The following is a 22,534-nucleotide window of genomic DNA, read 5'->3' as shown; positions in this document are numbered from 1 at the left end:
AGAACAAATATTTCTACGATAGTGGTCACAGAAGCCAACATTACCTTTTTACATCTGTTTATTTTGTGTATGAGTGTTTTGCATCATGTTTAAACCTGGTATATAAGGAGGTCATTAGAGGGCATTGGATACCCTGGAACTGGAGTAATGGATGGCTGTGAGCTACCATACAGTGCTGGAAATTGGACCTGGGTCCTCTGCAACAAGTGTTCTTAACTGGTGAACTGTCTTTTCAGTACTCAACACTATTCTTAAAAGCTATTAGAATAAACAAGTAAACTTAGTCAGGTCGTAAGTGAAATAAATATTTTTAAAATCTGCTATTTTTATATGGTGTCAACTAAAGTCTTAAATACACTCTACTGTGGTGTGGTGGCTGAGCTTTGTAGTGTCAGCATGTAAGAGGCCAAAGCTACGTGATGGCTTGTTTACTTGTTTATTACCAACAGGTAAAACAAGCAGGAGGGAGAAACACTCAGAGGAAACCATAGAAACATAACTATGACACTAACCAGGCTGGTAGAAATATGAGTCTGTAAGCAGCCAAGGACTGCGGAAGTGTGCTCAGAGTGTGGCTGGACTGTCAGAGCCTAGCTCATTATAATACAGCAGCCTGAGGTACTTAGTGAACAATGCTCTTCATGGTAATCCTAGGATGAGAGAAGGTACCTATGGACTCCTCATCCCTCATCAACAACACAGAGAACAGAAGGTGTTTCAGAATGGGCATGGCCTTTACCATCTCACCTGATCAAAGATACCAGGCATGCAAAGCACCCAATTTCTAAATATGAGGTCCCGATACCAACCATAACTGATATCAGACCAAAGTTACAAGTGTGTCCCAGGGCACTCAGTAAAACCTTCACATAGGTTTAAGACAGGTTTTTGCTTGGTAACTCAAGCTGGCTTAGAACTCATGACCTTTCTGTCTTAGCCTCTTGAGTGCTAGGATTGTAAGTATGCACCACTGCAGCTAGATGTAAACAGAATTACAAATTATCAAGAACATTTTGAAATGGGATACTTATCATTATAAAATATTTTCCACAAAAAATAAGTGACTCTCCTTGCAGAGGTAGAAGTCCCCGTTTATTCATGGACTCATTATCACATAACAAAATTCTGTACCTCTCACTTAGTTCATGACTCATTATTCTCGCTCCTTATCCCCACACTCCAAATAGGACAACACCCTCTATTTTTGCAAGGAAACTGTCCTGTTTGTTTTCTTCTTTTTCTGTGCATCTTAAGTAACAATATGAACCTTACAGTTGCCAAATAACATCAGAAACATCTGTGGACTAACTGCCCCAGAACAACTCTGGACACACACTCATGAATCCCAAAGATCAGACTACTCCAGCCTTAACAAGTGTCACGTTACCTTGTCAGCATGACCCGAACACAAACCATCCCTCTCCCTTTTCTCTGCATCATAATCCTTTGAATAATTGTCACATCTTTGAAGTACTGGTAACATCTTTTGAATAATGTCCTCCTCTGGCTACTTTAATATTTTCACTTCAGATACAAAGCGTAGCATGGGAGCAGCAGTCCCTTCAGATACAAAGTGTAAAAGGGATGCAGCTCTCACTCTAGCACCCTTTACAAACATCTACAAGCTGGGTTTTTTGGAGAAACCTTGCGAACTGATTTCCTTACTCTTCCTACTCCACCTATCCTGAAGTAGCATGGACTGGCTACCAATGGTTGGCCACTGAAGGCAGACATGGGTTGATGATCAGGAACTCCTTTAATCGCACCTTCATTTGAAAAGTCTGACCAAGGATAGATGCTGCTGCCCCTGTAGACTAGGCACTTGATATAGTCCTAAGGAGGACAGCTGGTAATCTGCTAAAACTGGGGCCCAAGTGGTGTGCATACAAAAATCCATTTGATCCCGACATTGTCTAAGACAGGATTCATGACTCTCCTCCCGCAGCTAAGCAATCACACCTCAGTCAAGCTCCACTGGAGTATTACCAAAACCCACTTCAAAGCCCATACTCAGAGCAGGTTGCCATCAGTTTTCCTTGGTGTTGGCTGCTTGGCTTTCAGTCACCTGGACACTGCGTGCCTCAGACCTGCTGTACTTTATCTGGCTGCAAGACATGGGCCACATCATCCTACGGAATGGGAGAGTGCTAACAGACCACAGGACACATCCACAGAAAGACAGATTTGAGCAGATCTTTACACTTGCTGCTTGAAAATTACATGAACACTGAAGTATGCAGTATTTATTACCTGGGCTTACAGTCAGCTGAAAGCAATGAAGCTTGTTTGGATCAGGAAAATGTACTTTACATGTACCTGAAAAAGAAAAAGCCATTAGGAAGGTCAGGAGTGAGCGGTGTCCAGGTGCTGAGCTAACCTCCAAACACCGCTCACAAGCGGTAATCATGGAGTATACCCAATGGCAAGCTAGGGGTTCTGTTGTCTTTCCCATTCACCCACTTAGTCTTACTAGTTAATTCCAAATCAAGGATTTACTTCAATTTTTACATGGTCACTAAAGAGTTCTCTTCTTATAGAATTGTGCTATTTACAATGAAAGAGACTATCCCTCAAAGACATTAATGTATGTGGGTAAAGGCTAAACATGGAAAAACCAGGAAAAGAAGCACATGGAACTTCTGTTCAAATCAGTCAGAAGCACAGAGATCCACACAGACATGCAAGCCCATCCGAAGTGAGGTTACAAGTGAGATACTAAGAGTTAGAGGCCACCCAGGATTACTATAACACTGGAGGAAAAGAAATCTCAGAAATCCACCTGCCTCTACCTCCAGAGTGCAGGGTTGCTCATCTTTAACCTCAGCACCTGGGATGCAAAGGCAGGCAAGACCTCTGAGCTCAAGGCCAACCTAGTCTACGTGAAACACTGTCTCAGGAAGTGGGTTCACAATTTTACTGTTGGTCTTGTTTCATTTTGATGTTTAATGAGCATGTCAGACTAAAACATTGAGATAAAAAACACAGAACAGAGCCGGGCGTGGTGGCGCACGCCTTTAATCCCAGCACTCGGGAGGCAGAGGCAGGCGGATTTCTGAGTTCGAGGCCAGCCTGGTCTACAAAGTGAGTTCCAGAACAGCCAGGGCTACACAGAGAAACCCTGTCTCCAAAAACCAAAAAAAAACAAACCACAGAACAGTTTAAGACTCGTGGGCTTTCTTTTTTAGAGTAGGGGGGAAAACTCCTCAATCTATAGGGGTCAGGAGCAGTTTCTGAAATACACTACCACATTCTTTTTTCTAGAAATAACCTTCTGAATTAGTCTTCCAAGAATACAAAAATTAATAAGACAAGTTTTAAAAATTAACAAAACTACCAAAATCAAATAACTAACCTTAAAGCTCAGGAAAGGATAAGTTAAAAAAATATATATATATGTATATATATATATAATGTTTTTAACCTATCTACACATATTTTTAATGTATCCTTATACACACACACAGACACATATATTTTAGTTTTCTCTATATACAATAGCATCTATCTAAGGAAATGTCCATTTTCAGGGAGATGTTTATGCATGTGCATATACGAAGCTCTGAGGTCATTCCACAGTCTCTAATCACACTGCCAAATAAAAAGCTATCCTTATGGCTCTGTAAATATTTTAGAAATGTTTTAAAATAGACAGCAAAAGCATGAGCATGTGGTAGCTTGTTTCTTCTTTAGAATGATGATATGCAGAAAACATGGGAAAAAAGAAGCATGTCAAACAGTGGATGCTATCTGAGAGCTTAGCCACAGGAGAGGAAAACAGGCTAATGTCTTTTCCAAATCCTACAAGATTCACATCAAGCACACGTGCTAGCTCTAAGGGGAACTTTCTTTGGTCTCTGATGAAAAGGCACTTTAAACAAACATGTGAGTCAGAGACAGTGGAAAGACTTTATTGGACTGGAACACAGAAAATCACTGTATGATGCTTTTTAGAAGGAGATGCCCTAACACAGGCAGTGAGACAGAGGAGAGAGAGCTCATCACCTGGCTTCAGCCCTTTGCCACCTGCCTGGGTCACACCACTCACACTGACTTCCAAAGCATTTTAAAGAACACCCTTTTACTTTTGCTCTCCTCTTTTATTTCCCCACTTAGTGTCTGGGATTGAAAACAGGGCATTATGCATGCTAGGCAAGTACTCTGCTACTGAGCCACCTCCTGAGCTTCAAAACTGACCTTTCAGTAACATTCCCATACAATACCTTCAGTTTTGAATGGAAGCCACTTTGAGGTCAAGCTACAGAATTGGGAGGTTTTAGATGAGAGCCATAGCAGAAATATATTTTCTATCATAACCCACTCTTCCCCCACACAAATGTCAGGCATCAAAAGTAATTGTTCAGCCTGCCCAGGAGGCACACACCTTTGATCCCAGCACTTACCAGGTAGAGGCTAACAGAGCTATTTGAGGCCAGCCTGGTCTACATAGTAAAGTCCAGGCTAGCCAAGGCTGCATAGTGAATTTTAACAAACAGCTTGTCTGTGCCCTCACAAACTAACTTCACAACCACCCTCAAATTCAAAATGACTTTTAAACCACATATTACAATAAAAAGCTTAACAACAACAACAAAGTAAAATAGCCAAAGCTTTCAAGCTCTCTAAAATGTGTAAAATATAAAATATTTGGTGAAAGGTTAGTGATAGAAAAGTAGAACTCTGATACACATTATCCAAGTGCATTTCTCAATGACCAGTGCACTGCTGGGCCCATGTGTGTTTTCAGGAAAGACAGAGTGAGGGAGCACATCTATGGGTGAAGGGCGTGCAGCTGCTTTTTCTCAAACACAAAAACAAAGCAACAATAAACATCTCTTGAACCCAAAGGAAGCACACTAACAACAGGGCTCCTGACCCCCACTCCTTTCCATTCAGGGAGAAGGTGGAACCGAATCAAGGGACCAATCATGCCTCCGCTACACCTACACAGACAGATTCCACATGTGCGACTCAGGACTAGACTCTTTCTGTTGTTTGTTGAGACAGGGTGGCTCTCTATCACCCTGTCCTGGAACTCACTGTGTTGACCTACCTAGCCTCAAACTCAGAGATCTGCTTGCCTCTGCCTCTTAAGTGCTGTGGTTAAAGGCGTGTGCCACTGATACCTGGCTAGAACCTCATTTTAGATTTTGCAAAAAAACAAAAAACAAAAAAAAAAACCCAAAAACCAAAATGCCTCTTCTTTTACAAAATTAAAATCTATTCATAATATACACATAAAATAGGCTTTTGCTATGCAAAATTACTAGAACAAAATGAGTTTTCTTCATGTCATCAGTATATAGTAATAACTTGACAGGCATGCTATACTTACAAGGTAAATTAGCTTCAAGTTCTGCAACCTCTGTAGAAATAGAGAGACTGTGGTTAATAGTATAATCTTCATAACATCACCAGTTTTAAATGAGCAATTCCTCCTAGGTTACAGAAGAAAAAAATAAGCTAGATGAACTGAAACCTGGTCTAGAATTTATATTTTAAGCCTAACTTCACACACATACACCATGCATTTATGTTCTCTCCCATGAAGCCTCAGACCATCTAATCCACATCCTCAGTTATTTACTGTGTGTTTAATTCCAGCATCCTTCTGCACATCAAAATTACAGCTCTCCTTCCCCTTATCACACTAACTCTCTCCCATAAGGTATAGACAAACACCATGCCTACTCTCACCACTTCTATCCCACAGAGAATAAGCAGTATTAGAAGGACAGTCAGCTGTTTACAGAAGACTATTATACCAAAAAGGCCCTAGAGATTCCAACAGCAAGGAAACAAACATTAAAACTAATACATTGAAAACACAAAAACCAATCAATTACATTAATACTGGACTACTTAAAAAAACAAGTAATGCCAAGAATGGCAGGGCACACTTGTAATACCAGTTCTCTATGAACTCAAGGCCATCCAGGTGTTCCAAAGCCATGCTCTTTCTTTAAAAAAAAAAAAGTATATAAAAAACAGGAGGGGAAGGGAGGGGAAGAAGTTGGGAAGGAGAGGAGAGAAAAGAAACACAGAGGGCTATAGGTATGTTAGGGAGAAATACTGTTAGGGAGGGCCCATGTTCAGTCTCCAACACTGTACAGAAAGACAAAAAGAAACTAAGAAAGCAAACCCATTTACCAAAAATATTATTAAGGACCAAATTTAATTACAGAGATGAAAGATTTGTACTCTCAAATTATAAATACGGAGGACAGAAACTACAGAGTGAATAGAACCCATCACCCAAAGACTCTCACAGGGCAACTCCATCACAACCTCAGTGGCCGTCTTCACAGAGCCATATGAAGATCCGCAGAATATTGAGAATGGACAAAGTTAACAACACTGTTTCTGGATTCAAATTATATTACAGAGATATAATAATCAAAACAATAATAGTAATATGGGCATAAACACAGGTCAGTCTAGACAGAACAACAGGGAGTCTAGAGCAAACCTAATAAGCACAGTCAACTAGCACCCAAGAGTACCAAAAAGACCACACAGGGAAATGAGAGCCTCTTCTGTGGAGAACTAGGTGCCCTTACACAAATTATCAAAATAAATAAAAGGCTCAAATGTAAGCTCTAAAATCCATAAAGGTGGTGGTGGAGTAAATTCCCAAACCTTGCTTTCCCAGTGATTTACATTTTATTTAACTGCTTATTACTTTAAGTATGTGTACTGGAGGGAGTGGTATGTGCACATGAATGCAAGTGCCTACAAAGGTCAAGATGTGAGGGTTCCTGCAGCAGAGGTTACAGGCTGCATACAGGGGTATGCTGCCTGATGTGGAAGCTGGGAATCAAACTCAGGTCCTCAGGAAAAGCAGTATGTGCTCTTAACCACTGAGCCATCATCTCTCCCTGCCCCAGTTTATATATATATATATATATATATATATATATATATATATACACACATACACACACACACACAAACACACACACACATATATAAAAGCAAAAATTAAAAGTGAGACTACATTAAACTAAAATGCTATAGCACAAAGAAAAGGTAGTCTATATAGATTGGGGATAAATGTCTGCAAATCATGTAGCTGATAAGCGTTTAACATAATATCCAACACAGACACAATTCAACAGGAAAGGGAGGGAGGGAGGGAGGGTGGGAGGCAGGGAGGGAGGGTCGAAGGGAGGCAGGAAGATAGATCAATCAATCAGGCAGAGGACCTGAACAGACGTTTCTCCAAAGAGATAAAAGTGACCAACAGTTTTATGAAAAGATATGTAGTGTCACCAAGTATCAAAACAAGATCATGCCTGCTATCTCCAATATTTCCAGTTGGCTACTAGAGAGATAAGAGATAAGAAGTAGCAACTGATGGTTAGGATACAGAGAAAAGGGAACCTTCACACAATATTATAATATATATTAAATATTACACAGAGAGAGAGATCCCTCAAAAAGCTAAAAAAAAGGGAAAATACAAAACAACTACCATATGATCCAGCAATCTTTGTAAATAGACATACTCAAAATAGCACCTTTTAGAGTAGCAGTTCTCAACCTGTGGGTCACAACCTCTTTGGGGGTTGTGTATAAGATAGTTACATTATGACTCATAACAGTAGCAAAATTAGTTATGAAGTAGCAAGGAAATAACTTTATGGCTGAGGTCAGCACAACCTGAAGACCTGAATGAGAGGGTGGCAGCATTGGGAAGGTGGAAGACCACTGCTGTACAGGAACAACCACCCCATGCTCATTGCCCTTATTTTTCATGATAGCCAAGATATGAAATCGGCCCAAGTCTAAACTGAGTAATGAATGAAGAAACTGAGATGTGTAAGAAACACTATTCAGCATTAGCAGAGATGAGCCTGCCATTTGTAACAATGTGATGGAGCAAAGGACATCATGCTACGGAAATAAGACCGACAGAGAAGGAACAAACTGCTGAATACCCAGAAACCAAATGGTGACAAGGGATGAGGGCAATCACCAAGGGTACAAAGTAACAGTACAGAGTAATAATACAAGGTACATTACTTAGCTAAGTAATGTATGCTAATGTGACCACATAGGAAATGTATATGAATTCACTTCGTTAGTATTGTTTTACTATGTACACACCATATGGATATGTAAAATCATAATCACAAGTACAATGTTGTGTGTAGGGGACAACAGGGGGGACACAGGATATGACACAATAAATAGGCCAGCAAAGCTGTCTTCACCTTGGACAGAGAGTAACACACTACCAGGCTCTACCCAAAGGCTCTGTCATTTCATACATAATTCTAATACCGGAAGCCCAAGGGTCTCCAAACCCTGAGCCCCAGCTCCCACTCCTACTGATGCCTTCAGCATTCAGCAAGTCTTCCACACTTATCTAAATGATTCTTTTAATAATCTGGGTTCTACAGCTAATCCTTGAAATCCAGTAGCTACAGAGATTCCAAAACCCTGAATGCCCTAGTCCACACTCACTCACTCCAGTGCCATTAAAAACAAAACAAAACAAAACAAAACCCTAAATTAGTGTTATTCTCTAACTCTTGTTCTGTGTGGCCTGCTACAATAAAAATATTTTACACACATTGATGGTTTGTACACAGACACTAATTTTTTAAATAATTTTGAAGGCTGCCTGGCCAAGACCAAGGCACCAGCGGATTCTGAATCTGATGAGGACTCAGTGCTCTTACAGATAACAATTTCCTGCTGTGTGTTCAAACCATAGGAGAGACGAGGAAGCTATCTGGGATCTCTTATTAGTGCACTAATTCCACTCACAGGAACTCTACCATCATGAATTACCTCCCAAAGGCAATTACCTCCTAATACCACCCAGGTGTTTAGATTTGAGCATACAAATTTGGAGGACAGTCTTTCAGACTGTTTAAGACCACTGCCTATGAAAATATGATCTAATAACATTTTTTATAAATACACAAACGTCATAAAAAGTTCTAACTTTACATAACAGTCAATAATTTAAATTTAAAGGTTTGCTTGTAAACATCATGTTCAGTGTAACTCACCCAAGAAAGGAAGACAGGGCTGAGGGAAGCCCCAGATACAGCCTGATGGCTACACCAGGAATCCTATCAAGATTTCTTGGTTTCAACTGTCAGAGCAAGCAAGGAATAGAATCCTTGGAACATGGGATTTCAATAAAGATGATTGGCACTTTGTCTAGCCCAGTGCAGAACCTAAAATACCTGGCTAACTCTGCACAGTGTTCCTATAGGAGAGTTGTCAACCATGGCAAGTGGTTTCTCAATCCTTCAAATGATGGCATACCAACGCTAACATCAGTAATGACAATCTTAGTGTAAACACAAATGAAACTAAGCCAAAGTAGCCAGTCAGCGGCTTGGCAAGCCTGAGGGCCTCTGACAAAGCAACACAACTCAGGCCTGACTAACACTGACTTCCCCACAAAATAATAAAAAGTGACAAGTATTTTTAAGCTGCTAAAGGCTTGCTTTCATAAGACGACAATGCCTCTTTTGCTAGGTGGCCTAGCAATTCTGGGAGGCACCTGCACCTTGCATAACTCAGTGGCTACATAACTTCCTTCTGAGAAATTAAATTCTTTTCCTTTCTAAATAAGGATCAAACCACAGTCCACTGGAAGCTTGACCACAACCAGATTACAACATCTACCCAGTTACCACAATGATCCCCACACCTCACAAATTCACCTCCTCTTATTTAGGCAGCTCACAATACCTGGCTCTGTATCCTGATCTGCTACTGCATCTGCATATCCTTTATAGACGTCAGCCCCTCTAGAAAGCACTGACACAACTAACTAGCTCAAAGGTGTTTTAGTACCACTCTAAAATGCAAACTATAATCCCGAAAAAGCATCTTCCTCTAACAAGAGTCAGGGATCACTGAGTGTAGCCCAGGACCTCATGTAACCCACTTATGACTTGAGCACAGAAAATATGAAGGTGGGTGTCTATGGCTTCTAGAGGCCCTCTGTATTAGTCAGGGTTTTACTGCTGTGAACAGACATCATGACCAAGGAAAGTCTTATAAAAAACAACATTTACTTGGGGCTGGCTTACAGGTTCAGAGGTTCAGTTCATTTTCATCAAGGTGAGAGCATGGCAGTATCCAGGCAGGCATGGCGCAGGAGGAGCTGAGAGTTCTGTCTTCATCCAAAGGCTGCTAGTGGAAGACTGACTTCCAGGCAACTAGGGTGAGGGTCTTATACCCACACCCACAGTGACACACCCATTCCAACCAGATCACACCTATTCCAACAAGGCCACACCTTCAGATCGTGCCACTCCCTGGTCCAAGGATATACAAACCATCACATCCTCTTTCCACATAAGGCTGCTTGGTGTACTTATGGTGACTGTCCAAGTTCCCCAATCTCACTGGTGTTTAACTTCCAACAGAACACATAGGCTGTGTTTGGTCAACATCTGACCCCCTACTTGACTTAGCAGGACTTGCTAGACTACGCCTCAGACTCATGTGCTGTCAAATGCTGTGAGAGCATTGGCAGTGTGGCAAGTTGGCTTAGTGTGGGAGAAGCCTTGGTAGAGAGTAAAGACCCAATCACACATGAACACACAATCCCTCACAGTCTTAAGGTGCTTGGCCAGGGCTCAAGGAAGACAGGAGTGGGCACCCAGCCTTTCTTGTTCTGCTTCTGCGCTCCTAGAACCCGCTAGTTATCACCAGTAAGTGGCAAGACCCCATGAGCCTCTCCCCCATCAATAAAAGCACTCATTTTTTGGCCTGTTAGTGTCTGTAATCTTTCCCTTAGCTCTTGGGGATGCCAGTGTAGATGAGACTTCTGCCCTAGATGCTATCACTGGGGCTCTGGACACATAGTCTTTGTTCTAGACTTTTATGGCTGTACAGACAAGCTAGATACCTTCCAACACAGCTCCCACCTGACTAAAAGCAGAACAGGAAGGACTGAGCCTTTTGGCAGCCTAATGACAGCTCTAAGAACTGAGCAAAGGCTATACTAGGGCACTCTCCTCAAAGTGAGCTCATCCCTCAGCCTCCTGCTTCCTTCACCTCCCTCCACTGTATTCTCTCAAGGTACTTTTTAATTGCTCTGCATGACAGACTCCCTGCCTCTCCCTTTCGGAATGCAGCTTGCAGCAATAAGTCCTAGACACAGTCACACAATTTCCTGTAATGTGTTCATATCCATGAAAGACATCTTCACACAAGCCTACTTTACTGCCCAGGCCAATAATCCCAATTACTCAGACTCTTTCAAAGTCCCTAAAGAGATTTTTGTCTGGCAAGTTTTTCACCATGATCACCCTGTAGCTATCTGAAAGCTCCCAGGTTGAGTCCCTAGGCACAGATTTGGTGGAGACCTCTGCCCAAACTCTTTTCTATTAACTTGCATTTCTGCTCTTAAAATTACATGTTGAATCTGTTCTCCTAGAGCCTGCTTCACCCCTAAGATGTGGGTCTGGCCATCCTGCTGCAACTACTTCAGGCTTCTTAGCCCAAGTCTCTCAGCTTGTCAGGTAGAAAATGAAGCTCCTGCCTGGCAAGACTTTAAAAGTAAACCAAGAATTACCCCTGAAGTACCTGCTATGACACAAAATTCCTGCTATGGTCTGAAGGTGCCCAAACTTCTTATTAAAACCTGATGCCCAATGCAGGTTTTAAGAGGTGGAGTCTTTGGGGTGATTAAGTCACGAGGGCTCTGTTCACAGTCAACGTTTGTCTCTTTCTTCCAACACGACCAGTGACCCTTTCCTCCTAGGATACACAATGGAGGCTTCACCATGGAAGCAGATTACCCTGGCACGTGTGAGGGAAGTGCCTTACCTCTGAGGCCAACCCTGCTTGCTTGTTTTTTTCTTTTTCTTTCCTTACTTCCTTTCTTTTTTTTTCTTTTCTCCCCCCCGCCCTTTTTTTTGGAGACAGGTTTCTCTGTGTAGCCCTGACTATCCTGGAGCTCACTCTGTAGACCAGAGCCAGCCTAGAATTCAGAGATTGGCCTGCCTCTGCCTCATGAATGCTGGGGAATCCTACTTCCTTTCTTTCTTTTTAAAAGATTTGTTTGTTTGTTTGTTTGTTTAATGTTCATTGGTGTTTTGCCTTTATATACATACATCTTCATGAGGGTGTTGGATCCCCTGGAACTGGAGTTATAGACAGCTGTGAATTGTTATGTGGTTGCTCTTAACCACTGAGCCATCTCTCCAGGCCCCAAATTCTGTACTCTTAACCTTAATCTTCTATCTACACTGCAGATCCTGAGAAAGATACTCCTATTGTTTACAAGGTTTACAATTGTTTAGTCATAGCAGACAATGTCTAACTTGGGACTTGGCCCAAAGTGCTTGGTGTACCAAGGCTGTTATTAAACATGAGGGTGGGAATATAAAGGGACAGTTTATTCTCAGCTGATACCCCTAGACTGCTCTAAGTGCTGCAACTACACCCCAAAACTCCTCCGCCTGGCTTTCCTAACTCTAGGCTACCTCTACAGGCAGAACCTCAAGAATTCTGAAAAATCAAATGTCATTAGGTTCATCCAAGTGAGGTGTTCCAGGTCTACCCTCTGAAGTTTATGATCTAGGTTGTTCTGAACTTACAGACAAGAACAAGATGTGAACAATAATTTTACTTTTAACCAACCATCCATAAATTTGTCAAGATTTAAGCTAATTCAAGATTTAAATACAGGAAGTATACAGAAGACCCTATTAAATCTGCACAAACCCACAGCCTTCAACCTCTACCTCTACATATACATGCTTCCACATATGTACATCCTTGCCCCCATCCCATGCATATAAGAACATGCATGCCACATATATATGCCTATGCACACAAAAGGGAACACCCTTTATCAACATAATTTTCCCTTACAAACATGGACATATGACCTTAGGAGAATTTTAATCATAATTCTGTGAATCCTAATAACAAAATTATAATATGTATTACATATAACATTAGAACATTATAACATTTTATCATTAACAGTTCATATATTTTGTGTGTGTGTGTGTGTGCGCGCGCGCAATATGTGACATAATTCTTTGAAGACACCAGATTTTCACAGGACTCCTTAGGCTATGTCCCACATGAAACAGAAGGATCCTAAGAGTCCCTGTTCCAGGCTGGAAAATACTGCTGTGCATCCTACAGGAAAGGGGAGAGCAAAGGAAAATAACAGCAGCACCCATGTGCCTCCGTCCTGCCAATTCCAACTGTCTTACTCTTTCCACAACACAGAATAGCATAGCAGAGCCAAAAAAGAATATTGCTGGAGTGTCCGACACCACAGTTCTAACACCATATCCTTGCTATTACAATCCTGCCTGGTATAATAAATTCTTCCACTCTAAGTGACAATCACACTTTTTTTTTTTAAAGACAGGATCTCTTCATTCTACACTCTGGTTGTCCTGGAACTCACTGTGTAGACCAGACTGGCCTTGAACTCACAGAAATCAACCTGCCTCTACCCAAGAGTGCTGGGCTTTAAGGTGTGCACCACGATGCCTAGCTGATTATACTTTACAATCATTTCAAAGAAATATTCCCATTCAACAGACTACTGTACATCCATCCCAAGGAGCCTCCAGACAGCTTCATTTTGTTACAGGGTATAAAAACAACTCCCATGGGTGATGATTACCTTTAACAAGCAACTTGTCTCTCACAGAAACCCTCCGAGTAGAGTCAGATGTGGAGGCTGATGTCCGGGATCCTTTGAGACCATCATCCCGCTTCAACTTGCTTGCCAGCGTTAGCATTCCTGCCACCTTTCTTCTGGAAGACAGGCAAGAGCAGGGTTAAGGGCCATGTCTCCAGACACTAGACAAGAGAAATATACAGTTGTTTTTACTTTAGGGTCTCTAAAATTAGTTAAAAAAAAGTCTCCATATATTAACAAAACTTGATTTCTTCATAGGAATCTGAGTAAGTGATGTGATTCTTTTGAGTTTAGGGGAGCCGTAAGTTTCATACTCACTAGGTACAGTATATGCTAGTTCAATCACAAGCAAGCCCCACCCAGTCCCATGCTTCCCAACAGGCACTCATTCACTAACCCCACTGGTTTCAAATGAACTAAGAGTCCCCACAACAACAGGACCCAGGTGTGGCCTGGGTGTACAAGTCTCTAGGGCAGAAGGGACATCTGATGCTTTGCTTTCCTTTTCCCTCAGAGGAAAAGGAAAATAGAAATTAGAGCAAATTAGAACACCCCAAACTGAACTCTTCCCTGGTTGCTTCCAGACCGGGTAAGTTTCAGGCTCTCAGGCTGTAACCTCCCTGGGAAGGACAGCAAAATAGAAAGGCAGGTGAGGTAATACTCCCGGCTGCCTGCAAAAAGGACTGCTACTCACCCTGTAAGCCTTCAACTGTTTAACAGCAGCATTAGAGCAACAGAACTGTTGGGCAGAAGGTACAGGCACTTCCCATGCACTGCTCTCTCCATTCTCATTATCAGCATTCCCCACAAGGTTTTATTTGTTCTAACTGATGGACCCTAGTGAAGGCATTATCACTCAAAGTACAATTTGCATTAGGATGTCAGCAATCCCTACCTCCACAATCTGCCTTCTGTTTTTATTACACACTTCCATCAGTCAGACACTCCTCATACCAACACTCCAGCAAGAATAAGTAGTTTAATATTTACATAATTTCCTTTCTTGTTTTAAAAGCATTTCCTTTCAATAAAGGTCTGATAATTTCTCAGTCAAACAAAATCTAAACCTTACAGATGAAAAGTTTTACCTGAGAGGTCAAACTTGAGGCTAATACCATGAACACAAGAATATTCCTCTCTTCAGAATTTAAAAAAACCCTCAAATGCAACTCTCCTGTCTAGTTTCTCATGCCACCTTCTGTACACAGCATCCCTAGTGAAAGGTAGATTTCACTTTGTACCACATGTCACAAAAACAAGAAAGTGAGTATGATCTTCCAAACTATACATGACCCTGCCACACTAAGGACTCGTTACACTGGGCACAGTGGCATACACCTATAACATCAGTATTTGGGGGAGGGGCTAAGGAAGGAAGACTGGGCTACAAAGTCTAGCTTGGGCTACAAAGGAAGGTCATGTATCAAAAAAGCAAAATAACAAAACCAAAAAAGTAGCACCAAATAATTCTTGTATAGCATGTTAGTATGCACAAGCTCATAGTACTGAAATCTGGGAAAGATTCCTAACACTAATACACACAGGCAGGCAGGCAGGCAGGCATGAACACACTCACACCCTGGAACAGGCCTGGAGGGTGAATGTCCAAGACACAAGAAGCACTCACCACAAAAAAAAAAAAAAACCCTAGTTTTCCTTTAGATGTGTTGTAAGTGTGGTCATGGCGTAGTCTATACGAACACTGATCAGTCATGAAGTGATGGGGCATTCAGTCCTACTCTATAGTGGCTTCTCCTCAGGGGCATCTATATGAAAAGATGAGCCTAGTCAGAAAACAAGCATCCTCAAGTCTTCACTAAGTCACTTCCCCCAGAGGGGCTTCAGCCCACAAGTACCAAAACAGCTGAACATATATAACAATGCTTTCCTGTCTTGGTTGCCACCTAGAATGATCCTGTCAGAAATTCCTCAAGCAGGATCATGAGGTAGTGCTTTCTACCTTGGCCAAGTCTAAGCCCACTGCTACATGCTCAGACCTTGGGACATCAGGGGTGTCTGACAATGGTCCAAGATAACAACCCGACGTACTACTGGGACAGGAGTATGTTCCACATGAGGGCCATCAGGTTTTCACCTTTGATATCAGTAAGGCAGATGGTGAAGAGGAAAACAGAAAAGCATTCAGAGTTTGGTAGGCAGTCCCCTAGTGGTCACAACAGAGCTGCTCCTCACCCTGTGGACCTGCTCTGTGCTGCTCAGACCTGCCATGGCTGCCCACGGGCTCTCTTAATGCTCTCCACTGCTCTTCTACACTGGGCTTTATCAGAGGCAGAGGATGGGTGTACCCTGCTCTACTCTTCGAGGTGTAGATCCTAGCTTGTAATCTTCAGTAAGCTGTAGGCTTTTCCAATAGAACATGTTGTGCAAAGACTGTGCAGGGTAGAAAACAACACGAGTGGTGTCTCCACAGAAAACCCAACACGAATATTCTAAGGCAGGTAAGACTAGAGTATCCACCTATTTTTCTATCATCTGTATCACTTTCACTAGCATGAGAGGGAATAAACCAAAGTCTCCATTTGGAAATGTCCCCACAATCAGAAAATTAAACAAAAAAAAATTACTCAAACTATCAAAAGGGTAGAAGTTGCCTCAGAATTCTCATTCCCTCCTCAACACGTCCCACCTCTGGAAAACCCCACTTTGACCCAAACTTCCCTTTGCTCGAAAATCACACTGTGACTAAGGCAGTATTTTGGGAACAGATCAGCTATTCTGAACAGCATGCTCAGTTTCCAACTCCACAAGTTGTATTTGGCCCAGTTAGTTCCTCCTCTGGGTGGGACCAACTTTTAGGGCATCCAAAGAGGACTGCAACTTGTTATTTAGCAGTCTCATCAAGTCATGTTTATTCAGCATTCCTATGCGCTGTGCTGAAATCAGGCCGGTGTGACCTATGCAGGGCCAGTTGGCTCACAGCGAGGATAACTCCTCACTGACAGCTCCAATCTAAGCCATTTAAGAGCCACTAGGGACGCTTAACCTCCCAAGCCTAAAGAAACAGATCAGGACCTAAACCGTACAGCATGAGTGTCCAAGGGGTCTCTAACCTGCCAGGCTTACTGACCACCTCCGGAGCTCATCTTTGGTTTTGGGTACTGAATATCAAGTTAATTCTGTCCAGGTACTCCTGTTAATTCTGTTCCTGAAGCTCCCCCCCCAGTCACTATCTTTAATTTCCTATGACTCTGCCTACTGCCGAGCTCCCCATATTCGGCCCAAACAGCTAGGAAGCCTCGGCACCAGGCCCAGCCACCTCACTGTTTTTCAACACCACCCTGCTCATTTCTGGAACCTTCTGTTCAATCTGATAACCAGGTCTTGAGATGCCCTCTTTCCCTTCACCGCCAAGCCCGACCAGGTTCTTAAGGAGAGCAGATTTTTACCCACAGGCCAAGATCCCCTCCGGGAAGCCTTCCCCAGCAACTCCAACCCACCGGCAGCGCCGAGGAGTGGGTCCAATGCCCACCGGAGACGGAGGAAACTGAGCCGGCCGAGGAGAAGGCCACACCCCAGGTGACACGCCGCGGAACCGGGTCAGGGACCGAACCGGGCCAGGCGGGCCGGCCGCCCCTCCTCCCCGCCGTCGCCGTGGCGGGCCGCGTCCACCTCCCGCCTCCCTTCAGGGACAGCGGCCTCCCCGCCGCGGCCTCGGCCTCCCGGACGGCCCGAGCTCCGCACCGTGACCTTGCGGGCGGCGGCACGGGGTCCGCCTCGGCCCGGCCCTCTAGAGCCGCCGGGGCTCGCTGCCCGCCCAGCGCTTCCCGTCAGCCGCCGACCTCGCGGTCCGGCCTGGCGCTCGGCGACAGGAACCTCGGCCTCAGTCCAGCCCGCGCGACCAGCTTACCTGAGCACCGCGAGTCAGGCGAGGTGAGCCGGCACCCAAAACCATGCCCAGCGAAGCAGCGGCACCGAGTCGCGCTGGCCTTCACAGCCGCACCGGCTCCCGGCGGCGAGACCGGAAGTGGCGGGGCGGGGACTGCGCCGTGACCGCAGCGGGCACTTTAAAAAAAAAAATTCAAAGCTACAAAGAACTTTATTGGCAGCTCCACGCGTGGACAGTCGCGTACACAGGCCAACTAGGCGGCCCTCGTTCATTGGTGAAGAGCACGGCCTGAGGGTGGGCCATGTGTCAAGACCTTTGCTGATTGGTCACCGAAGCGCCAGCATCCCGGACCGCCTAGCGGCCTTCCGGTTTGTTTCCATTCATTTAGCCGCTTGCTTCCCTCGGAATACCATACTAGTGCGGTGCCTGCTGGTGGAGCTATGTCCCTGTGCCCGGCACCATTCCTGAACGCAAAGGATCCGACCTGTTTGCATCCGTGTTAGGGCCATGGGATAGTTAGAGGTGGCTGCTGGGTGTGAGGGCACTCTTCCTGCTCCTTATTTTTTTAATTTCTCATATTCCTATGTGCACTTTTAAAAATCTACTTCAGGCCGGGAGTTCCGGCGTATACCTTCAATACCGGCGCTCCGAGACAAGAGGAAGGCCTGGTCTACATAGTGAAATCCAGGACCGCCAGAGATATGTAGAGAGATCCTGCCTCGTGAGGCCTTGGGGTTCCATGTGCAGCATCCTACTTGCAGCTCGTGGGGTATGAGTTCTCTGTCCCTGTGGGACTGGAGATAGCCTACTTTGGGAGAGAGTTCGGCAAGACTCCTAGAGAGGTAGGGCCTTGGAAAGAGGATATTTGCTGTGGAAAAGAACAAGGACCGTCAGGTTTCCAGTGATTTTTCTTGGCAATTCTGGGGAATGAATCTCAGGAGGTCTCACAAGCAAAGCACTACCTTTGAGCTATACCCCCCACACACACACACACACAACACACCCTAAGATTTCTTTTGAAATGAGGCACTTGGGTTCAGCGAGTAAAGCGTTTGTCAGCATGAGGACCTGTTTCCAAACTCGGGAAGATGTGAGGCTGAGGAATCCTCAGATTAGGACCAAATACCTTGACTTCCGTAGAGGGGAAGAGATCCCCCACAGAGCTGGGTTGCACATTGGAGTTGGAGGCCAGCCTAGATTACATAGAGTTCCAAACAAGCCAAAGTGACTCAATGAGATCCTGTAAACACAAACAAACAAAAAAGTGGAGGAAAGTTATCCTTCGACCACCCCATGTGGCACATGGCTACACACTTCTCTCAAGCTTCCATTAGATATACACTCGTGCACAGATAGAAAGGGTAAAAGGCAGCCAGGCATAGTGGTACACGGCTTTAATTCCAGCACTTGGGGAAGCAGAGGCAGACCTGCCAGACTGGTCTACATAGTGAATTCCGGGGCAACCTGAGCTACATAGTGAGACCCCGTCTCAATAAACAAACAAACAAGGCTTTTGATCTAAGGGAGGTTGCAAACACAGAACAGATGGTACTTGTATTAATCAGCGTTCTCTAGAGTCACAGAGCTTATGGAATGTCTATATTAAGGGATTTTCACTGTGATCCAGATCAGAAACTTGCGTCTTCCAGCCTCAAGATCTGGATCACGGGTGTGCCCTCCAATTTTTGATTGTAGTTCATTCCAGATATAGTCAAGTTGACAACAGGAATAGCCACTACAGTACTCAGGTGAACTCTTTATGACAAGCTGCCTCATTCTCTCAGGCAACCAACACCTTTGCTCAGCTAACTCTTGTCTTGTTCTCCTAAACTTAAACAGCACTTTCTTACGGCTCCTCCCCCCCCCAGCCCCCCATTGCTCTCCCCGCTCTTCTTTGGACCCATGGCAGGTGTTCAGAACCAATGTTATTGGGCAAGAACTGCATGAGTTTGTGCAAAGTTCTGGTGAAGCCAGGCTACAGAGGCAGAGACAGCTGGAACAGCTGGAACCAGTATCTCACCAATACGCCTGAATCTCAACATTGCAAAGAGATGAGTCACTTCTAGGTCCATTTCATGTGCTCACCTAAGACTCGCCAAGAGCCTACCGGTTTACATAGTCCTCACAACAGCCCTAGTTAACAGTTTTCTGTTAGCTCCAGCTTTCAGGAAGCACAGAAGTATTTTGCCCAGCATGGCTGAACTTGAATGTGAATCCGGCCCATCTGTCTCTGGCATTCAGTCCCAGAGACAGGCTACTAATGAACAGCAAGGAAAGAGATAAGCGACTCTTAGAAACAGGCTGAATGGATCTCTGTGGGTTCAAGGGCAGTCTGGTCTACAGAGTGAGTTCCAGGACATCAAGGGGGGTACACAGAGAAACCCTGTTTCAAAACAAAACAAAGAAACAAACAAACAAAACAAATAAGAAACCAAAACAAACAAACAAACAAAAAACCCAAAGCAACAACGTCAACAACCCCAGCAGCAGCAGCACAACAGCCATGCCACCTTTCACAGTTTAGTGGAAGACTTCAGTTCCTTAGGGGTGGGAAGTGACTGGCAGACTGCTTTAAAAGCATGCTTGTCAAGCCGGGTGTGGTGGCATATGCCTTTAATCCCAGCACTTGGGAGGCAGAGGCAGGTGGATTTCTGAGTTCAAGGCCAGCCTGGTCTACAAAGTGAGTTCCAGGACAGCCAGGGCTATACAGAGAAACCCTGTCTCGAAAAACCAAAAAAAAAAAAAAAAAAAAGCATGCTTGTCATATACTCTGGATCCTTGGGATATGTTGGTTTACTGGAGAAATGGGCTTTGCAAATTTGAATAAATTGAGGCCCCTGAATTGGGTTTCTCTTGAACTTTTCAAGTGGGTCTAGTGTGACTTCAAGGGTCCTCATGTGACAGAGGCTGTAAGTCAGGGCAGCAGGGGGAGATGTGAAGATGTAAGCATAGTTGTTGCAGTAATTCTCCAGCCCAAATAACATCCGGCAATGAAAACATGACTCAATTAATATGAATACATGCTGTGCGCCTAGATTGGGCAGATCTATCGCTACACTACCATCTTCCACACCTAGGAGACCCCTTAGAACTTGCGGTTTCTCCAGGCTCCCCCTTCACTTTTCTTCTTCTTCCTCCTCCTCCTCTTCATCCTTTCCCTCTCTCCCAACCTTCTGCTCCACCTTCCCTTATCTGCCCAATCGTCAGCTCTCCCTTATTTTACAAGTTAAAGTGGGAAGCAGGCTTACATGAAATCACTTGGGTGCTGATCCTTGTTCACAACCCCTCACAGGAGAACAGAATAACATCAAATATAATCAGCCCCAGGGCTAGCTGCAACACAGAGTTGAGCAATTTAAGGGGCATGGAGTACAGGTAGCTTCTAGAAGCTAAATCAGAAGGAACGTGGCTCTCGAATGCTGTGGCCTGAGTTGTGTGTTCTCTAAACACTTTGAAGTTCTAACTCCATTTCCTCATAATAACGGGACTTTGTGTGGGATTTCCTTTGGACACAGGGCCTTTGGGGTTGAGATGGGAGGTAAATACTTCCATGAACAAAACAGGAACATGAATTCTCATCCCTGGTCCTGAGTATTTGAAACTCTCCCAGATGTATCTACATAGTCTACATGTCTATGTAACCTCTAGGGGTCTTCCACTGTCACTGGGGATGGGGGGACTGGGGAGAAGGGACAACTCAGATGCAGCAATCCCTCCCTAACTAAAGCCACACAAGCAGGACTGATATTAGGGTGCAGCTCGGGTGGCATCCATGAAGAGGAGCAGCCACCACTCAGACGGACGTGCTGGCATCAGGAGACTCCGCACAACCACCTAGGAAGTTGCTATCAGCTTTCTGACGCTGTGAGCCAAATGGTAGGAGGAGAGAACGGACCACCCAAAGTTGTCTTCTCACCTCTACACTCAAACTGTGGCATGCACATGTATCCACACCTATACACATTCAAGAAATAGCTAGGCCGTGGCAGCCCACACCTTTAGTCTCAGCACTTGGGAAGGAGAGGCAGGCAGATCTCTCTGAGTTCTGAGGCCAGCCTGTTTTACAGAGCAAATTCCAGGACAGCCAGGGCTACACAGTGAAACCCTGCCTTGAAAAATCCTAACTAATGAACTAACTAACTAACTAACTTAATTAATTCATTCATTCATTAAAAGGGGAAGGTGAGATGGTTTTAGAGCTAAAGGTATTTGCCACCAAGCATGATGATCTGAGTTTGATTCCCAGGCCACACATGGTGGGAGGAGAGAACTGACCCCTACAAGAGAGAACTGACCTACACACACACACACACACACACACTCACACATGTACATGCCTGGGCACGGGGGTGGGGGCAGACAGACAGACAGACCCCCTTTGAAACTTTGGTCTAGGCAGGGAAACCACAGCAGGAAGATACGAATTGTGTAACATGGAGACTTGGAAGGCCCTCAGGGAGCACTGGGCATGGTTCACTAAGCAACCGTGAGTTTGCCTGTGGGAATAATTGAAGCACTGCAGAGCCATGTGCTTCAATCACTATGCAGACTGTGTGGAGCCACAAAATTGCTTATTAAAGTTAACAGCGCCATTCACCTTGCATAGAGTCAGTGACTGCAACCTAAAAAAGACAAATTATTTTTAAAATTATTTTTATTTTTAATCACATGTAGGTGTGCACGTGTCTGCACATGGCTATGTTCACATGAGGTCAGGAGCCCATGGAGGCCAGAGGCATTTGATCTATAATTTCCTGGAACTGGAGTTACAGACAGTTGTGTGCTGCCTGACATGGGTCCAGGAACCAAAGCTGGGTTCTCTGAAAGAACAGCAAGTGCTGTTAGCCGCCTCCTTCTCCTCCTCCTCCTCTTCCCCCTCTTCTTCCCCCTCTTCTTCCTCTTCTTCATCCTCCCCCCTCTACTTCTTCCCCCTCTCCCCTCCTCCTCCTCTCCCCTCCTCTTCCTCTTCTTCTTTTTCATGACAGGGTTTCTCCTGGCTATCCCAGAAGCTCTCTAAGACTAGGCTAGCCTGGAACTCA

At 44.3% G+C, this 22,534-nt stretch overlaps 1 protein-coding gene across 5 annotated transcripts in view; it reads right to left on the bottom strand.

The window, feature by feature from the left end:
- Positions 1 to 17,650, bottom strand: part of Ube2f (ubiquitin conjugating enzyme E2 F (putative)) — a 36,082-nt gene extending 18,432 nt beyond the window's left edge. Inside the window, exons 1-4 of one of the 5 annotated variants that reach the window (XM_021159119.2) lie at positions 17,517 to 17,650; positions 13,631 to 13,809; positions 5,333 to 5,362; positions 2,251 to 2,316 (exon numbers count right to left, since the gene is read on the bottom strand). In XM_021159119.2, coding sequence (XP_021014778.1) covers positions 2,251 to 2,316; positions 5,333 to 5,362; positions 13,631 to 13,748 — 214 coding nt within the window. In that variant the 5' untranslated portion in view covers positions 13,749 to 13,809; positions 17,517 to 17,650. Of the gene's footprint in view, positions 1 to 2,250; positions 2,317 to 5,332; positions 5,363 to 13,630; positions 13,810 to 17,106; positions 17,264 to 17,516 lie in introns of those variants that run through there. The other 4 variants (XM_021159116.2, XM_021159125.2, XM_021159121.2 and 1 more) reach the window with 4 other exon arrangements.
- Between the last annotated feature and the right edge of the window lie 4,884 nt (positions 17,651 to 22,534).

Source organism: Mus caroli, chromosome 1, assembly GCF_900094665.2.
Source record: "Mus caroli chromosome 1, CAROLI_EIJ_v1.1, whole genome shotgun sequence".
In the NCBI taxonomy this organism is placed as follows: Eukaryota; Metazoa; Chordata; class Mammalia; order Rodentia; family Muridae; genus Mus; species Mus caroli.
The sequence above is the reverse complement of the archived record's forward strand: the minus strand, read 5'-3'. Positions and strand labels throughout refer to the sequence as shown.